Raw genomic sequence first — 5,690 nt, forward strand, 5'->3', positions numbered from 1 at the left:
AACCATCCTTTCTTCCTGTGGCTTAGCCTGAAGTAATCAGCCAAATAAGGCTATGTTGAAGAGGATGGAAATACTGAATACACAATTCAGTAGAAATATTTTATTCTCCTCTAGAGAGTCATAGTTCACATCCTTGTCTGTAGAGCCCTGGTGTCAAGTAAGGTTCCTAGGGGCTGAAATCACAGAGTTTAGAACACTAGATTGATGTTTCTTTCTTGGCTAATTTCTTCTGATTTTTTAAAATTATTTTTCTTGGATCTTTTTTTAATCAGGATTATAGGAATTAAATTGTCACTGTTCTAGAAATATGGCAGAGTAAAGTCAAACCTTATATAACATGAATGTATGTCATCACTAGGTTATTTTATTTCAGTAAGACTTAGTTTAATATTTAGAATTAGGATGCTGATTTTGGAAACAGGTTAAAATACAGTGAATAATCACAGTGTTAATAGATCATGCCACATACATTAGAAATGCAGCTTTTTAGATTTCCAGAAACAACCAGAAAGCCTTTTTCAAAATTCTGATTCACTGGAAACCTGGCATTTCGGAAATTCTTACATCACATTCAGAAACCTTATTCTCTGTGAAGAAATCAAATGTGTTCTTTACGTGTTGAATGCAAAGAAACCATACTCTGTGTAATGTTCTCTGCTGTAAAGACCATCTGAAGAGGCAGAATATCTGTATGCAGCCATCACCCTTTTCATCCACAGCCCAGATATAATGTGCCTCTGTGACCAGTCTTGTTCAAGTCCACTAACAGCAGGTAGCAGTCAGCCTCAGGATTATGAGATGTGTTGTCTTTGCTACTGCACTGGGAAGCCTGGTGAGGAAGGAAAGTGATTTCCTGTGCACCCTTCTTTGAGTGGGAAAATGCTGCAGCTGATGTGTGCTGCACACCTGATGTGTGTTCCAGGTGAAGACCGTTCTCTGGTATACCTGCCACAGGAAACAGCCTAGTGCATTGACTGGATGCTGTTTGGCACTATCCCACTGCTGGGTGTAGGTCTCAGGCTCAACAAAGAGCAACAGTTGCCTGGGTTTCAGTGGCCGCAAGGCCAATTTCCATGACAAGTTGAATGCAGTATTTTTAAAATATAACCCAAAACTCATGGGGAAGAAGCAAAAAAACAAAAACAAAAACAAAAACCCAAAAAAACCCCCTACTGGTTGCAAATTACAATTCACAGCTGGATAAAAAGTCAAAATGTCACCAAGAAATACATCGCTGTACTCTTTTTTTAATCAGTGAATTAAGCATTAGTTAAAATAATTTCCATATGAAATCTGAATACTCTTATTTGCCATTTGGAAAGCATTATTAAGAAGAGTTCTGTTTCTTTTCTGGTACACATTATTTCATGAGGAAAACTTTTTTCTTCCTGGTGGTTGAGTTCTACTATTTAGAATAATAACACAGAATGAACTAACTTTCCTTCTAGCTAAATTGAATGATTTACTGGTGTTGATCACCTCTCCCAGGGTGAAAAATAGCAGGAAGTTAGTTTGGGATAAACAGATTTTGTTTCCAGCTGAAACTACACAGAGTGTTTTAGCCAGTAATGATAGGGGCAGTGCTGCCTGGGAGTGAATCAGCCCATCCATCCGAAGGCAAGCCTGCCATCTACTGAGGCCCCAACCCAGCCTCTGCGACGTGCCTGGGAGAACTGAAACTAAAGTGCATATGCAGGCTTCCATCACAACATTCACAAGGCAAAGAGAAAAAAAAGATTACGGAACAAAACCCAGTTCAACTTTTCATCAAAGCTGAGTATGCAGAATGAATCTTTATGCTTTTCACTTTTGCGTCATCGTGTCTGACATTAAACAAATTCAACAGTGAAAAGTATTCTGTTTAATCTGACCATACATAAGAATATGCCTTGGTGAAAAAGACCACATAAGATTATGAGATTTATGCCATTTTGAAGATATTTTGAGTGAGAATTCAAGTGAAGCCCTGGAAATAGCATCATGGATATCATGGGGCATTTTACTGCTTTGACAGATGTTTGATTTTTGTGAAAAGTTAATTAAGCTTATAGAGAGATTTCATCCTTATTTCCCCATACGTACATGTAAAATATTACCAAATTTAATATTTGGAAGTTTTCTTTAAATCATGTCCACTAGGAAGTAAAAGAAAAGAAACTGTACAATTGTTAAAGCTTTTCATGAAATATTTTAATAAGGATGTAACAGTTTCCACATTAGCAATTTTTAAACTAAAAGGAGCTGACTCACAGTCCATTGAAGTGAATTAAGATTTTTTCTCCCATTTTGATGGACTTTGAACCAGACAACTTTGAAATACTAAATTTATACATTCATTTAACAGTACCTAAGTTTTGGTGAAAGAAACGTACAAAGTAGCATCCTGCTTTTTACTGCTGAGAAAAGTTAAAGGGTATAATTTAACAAAAAACCTGTCATAAGTCCACCACCACAAATACTAGATGCTTTAACTGTCAACCTTACACTTAGCACTGCAGCTACGAGTACAATGCTACGGGTATGCTGCTACTAGAGATTTTTTCCAGTCTCTTACTTCAAATTGCCAGTAGTTATAATTAATACAACCACAGGATTGTGCTAGAGAAGTGATTTGTCACAGCTACAGGGACACTTGCCACTGTGTGACACTGTTAGCATAGGTGGTAGAAAGCAAAAAACATAGCTGCTTATTTCAACACAGTTCGTACCGACTCTTCTGTCTGCGATAAGAGGGAGTAGGGATAAAAGGTTTCATTTAATCAGCTCTCATTTATCAAAGAAAGCTTCATCTGTCTATATGAAAATTATTTTGTCATAAGAGGAGAAGAGAGAAAATTCAAGAGAGAATTTTTGTGGAGGAGACAATGTAAATAAAAGAGAGAAAATGACAATGTTTTTATCTGGAAAGGAGCCTTCTTCAGCATCACCCATTTTAAATGCAACCTTGCAAGTAGCCATCACAGACATAAGTACACAGTATAAATTGCTTCAGAAAAACACGTTCACGACACAGTGACTAGAATCAAATAAAAAAATCAAAACAAGAAGACATCTGGCACACATTAAAAACAAGAATTCTCAGAAATGAAACATTAAGAAGCTCTGGGTCAGTATATTACATTGACAACATATGAAATCCATTTTCTTTTTTTTTTTTAGTGCAACAGAAGAAACTGGAACTAGGGTAATAGCTATTGCCAAACAGCTACTTTTTCTGTCAAATAGTTATTTCAGAGACGGATGGAGATTTTCAAATGAATACCCCTTTTTCCATGTAGGCTAAAGTGACTTTGCCGTCACCCAGATCATTCAAAAGCTGTCTCAGCTCCCTTCATCACTGTTTCACAGCTGATGGAGCAGGCTCAAGACAGCAGATTCACAGTCTAGCGCTCCCTTTAAACTTTATTATCAGCACACTTTATTGTATGTGTGGACAAATTCAAACATTTCCCAGCTCAGTGGTCTCCCCGGCTCCCATCTCAGTGAGTCCCAGCTCTCTGCTCCCTGTGTGTCACGGGACTGGTTATATCCCATTATCAGCAACCTGCCGTGCAGCTCCAAAGCACAGCAATAATCAGATTTTTTCCTAAGATATTTTCTGCTCTGCTTCTGTCAAGTAGCACAGGCAGCCAAAGCCCCAATGAGTTGGAAGCTGTCTGCAAAGCAAAAAACATCTCCGTGACTATGCTGCTTCTTTTCTCAAGGACCTTTTGCTCTCCACTTTCTTTTTGATTCCAGTGAGAGGGAAGGGTAGGTGCAGAGAGAGGCTACTGGCTCCTTCCTGGGGGAGGGCAAGGTGAGTGTTGGGGGGAATTTTTCCAGCATTTCTAATCTCTGAAGGGGAGGTGCATACTGACAGATGTTGAGCAGGGTCATTTTCAGTTGGGGGGAGTCTGAGCCTGAATGTTGGGGCTTGACTGAGGCAGGCTCGACTCAGTGGCCTGGGGTGTCCCACGAGCCAAGGGGAAGGGCAAACTGTACAAAAGGTGGAGGGAGAGTCACTGCAGGACCTTTACAGCCACTTGTCAGACACAGAGAGGAGTGGCAGAGCCAGGCTACCAGACCCTAAGCTAACCCATGAGAGCTGCAATTCACTAAGTGGATGTCAAAGCATCAGAGAATGCATCCACTCTCAAGGGGGGCAGCCAGGGTGCAGGGGGGCAGCAAATCAAGGATGTGGGGTTATTTTTGCTCTTTCTTGTGCCAAACACTGCTGGCAGTAGGCAGGACCAAAACCTCTCCCTCCCAGCCACCCCATGCCACAGCCCTGGCTTTGCTCACCCTCCAGCTGGGGGGCAGTGAGGGAGCTGGGGGACAGGAATGCTTCCTCAGAGGGTGGTAATCCTGGAGGTGCAAGTGCCATTCCTGTACATGCTCCCTGACTCCAAGTTGTCTGGGGGAAAGTCCTCCACGCTGTATGCCCTGCTCTTGAGGGCAGTGGCATAGTAGTCGATGGGTTCCTCGGCAGCATTGTCCATCCAGCTGAGGCAGAGCAGCCGCTGGAAGGACCGCTTGAAATTGTCCGAGAGAAAACCATAGAGGATAGGGTTGGCACAGCTGTTGGCGTAGCCCAAGATGACAGAGAGCTGGCTGATGGTGGCATCATCCTGCTCTACAAAGACATTGACCAGCTGCACAATGTAGAAGGGCATCCAGCAGATGACAAAGACCATCACCACCATCATGACCATGAGGGTGATCTTGCGCTCTGAGCGTTTGCGCTGCTGCCAGCCAGCCTTCAAGGCCACCATGCGCATCTTAGCAATGATGAGGATGTAGCAGAGGCAGATGGCCACCACAGGCAGCAAGAAGCCCATCAGAAAGGTGTAGACCACAAATACCACCAGCCATCTCTGGGTGGGCTCTGGCATGAGCATGTTGCAAGCCACTGTTCCATCACTGTTGGCTGCTGTGTTGGAGAAGATGATGATGGGCAGGATGATGAGGATGGAAAGCACCCAGACACCCAGATTGACCATCTTAGCCACAGTGGGCCGGCGGTACCTGGCCGCCTTGATGGGGTGCACCACAGCGATGTAACGGTCCACACTGAGCACAGTCAGGCAGTAGATGCTGGTGAACATGTTGATGGCATCCACGCTGAGCACCAGGCGGCAGAGCAGGGAGCCAAAGGGCCAGTGGTGCAGCAGGGTGGAGGTAACCAGAAAGGGGACGCTAAGCATCAGCAACTCGTCTGCGATGGCCAAGTTGAGGATGTAGATGTTTGTGGCTGTCTTCATCTTGGCATAACGTAGGATCACGTAGATGACCATGGAGTTGCCGCACAGCCCCACCAGGCACACCACGGAGTAGATGAATGAAATGAGGATGGCGCTGCCCTGAGACTCACTCAGGGTGGTGTTCGGAGCGCCAGAGGAGTTCCTGCCGCCTGAGTCCATACCCTCCGCCGCCGCCTCCTCCGAGGCGCCACGGGCTCCGCAGCCACCACTGTCGCTGCCGCCGCTGTCGCCGCTGTCGCTGCCTGCGCCGCCCGGAAGCCTGGGGCAGGTGCCATTGGGGAGCATCCTCTGCCCGGACCCCCCGCCCCGGCTCAGAGCAGCAGGCGTCCGCCGCCGGCCGCACTGGGCATCATCCCGTCAGGGATCCCGGTGCGGCGGCTGCGAGACGCGGGCATCGGGAGAGAGGCGGCTGCCGGCGCCGCTCGCTCCGAGCGGCGGCAATTGCTGCTC

At 45.0% G+C, this 5,690-nt stretch overlaps 1 protein-coding gene across 1 annotated transcript; it reads right to left on the reverse strand.

Moving 5' to 3' along the window:
- Nucleotides 1-2,165: 2,165 nt before the first annotated feature.
- Nucleotides 2,166-5,589, reverse strand: SSTR1 (somatostatin receptor 1). The gene has a single exon (XM_032112498.1). It carries the CDS (start codon nucleotides 5,523-5,525, stop codon nucleotides 4,329-4,331), a length of 1,197 nt encoding a protein of 398 aa, XP_031968389.1. The 5' UTR covers nucleotides 5,526-5,589; the 3' UTR covers nucleotides 2,166-4,328.
- Nucleotides 5,590-5,690: the final 101 nt, after the last annotated feature.

This window comes from Corvus moneduloides, chromosome 6 (genome assembly GCF_009650955.1).
Source record: "Corvus moneduloides isolate bCorMon1 chromosome 6, bCorMon1.pri, whole genome shotgun sequence".
Taxonomy (NCBI): domain Eukaryota; kingdom Metazoa; phylum Chordata; class Aves; order Passeriformes; family Corvidae; genus Corvus; species Corvus moneduloides.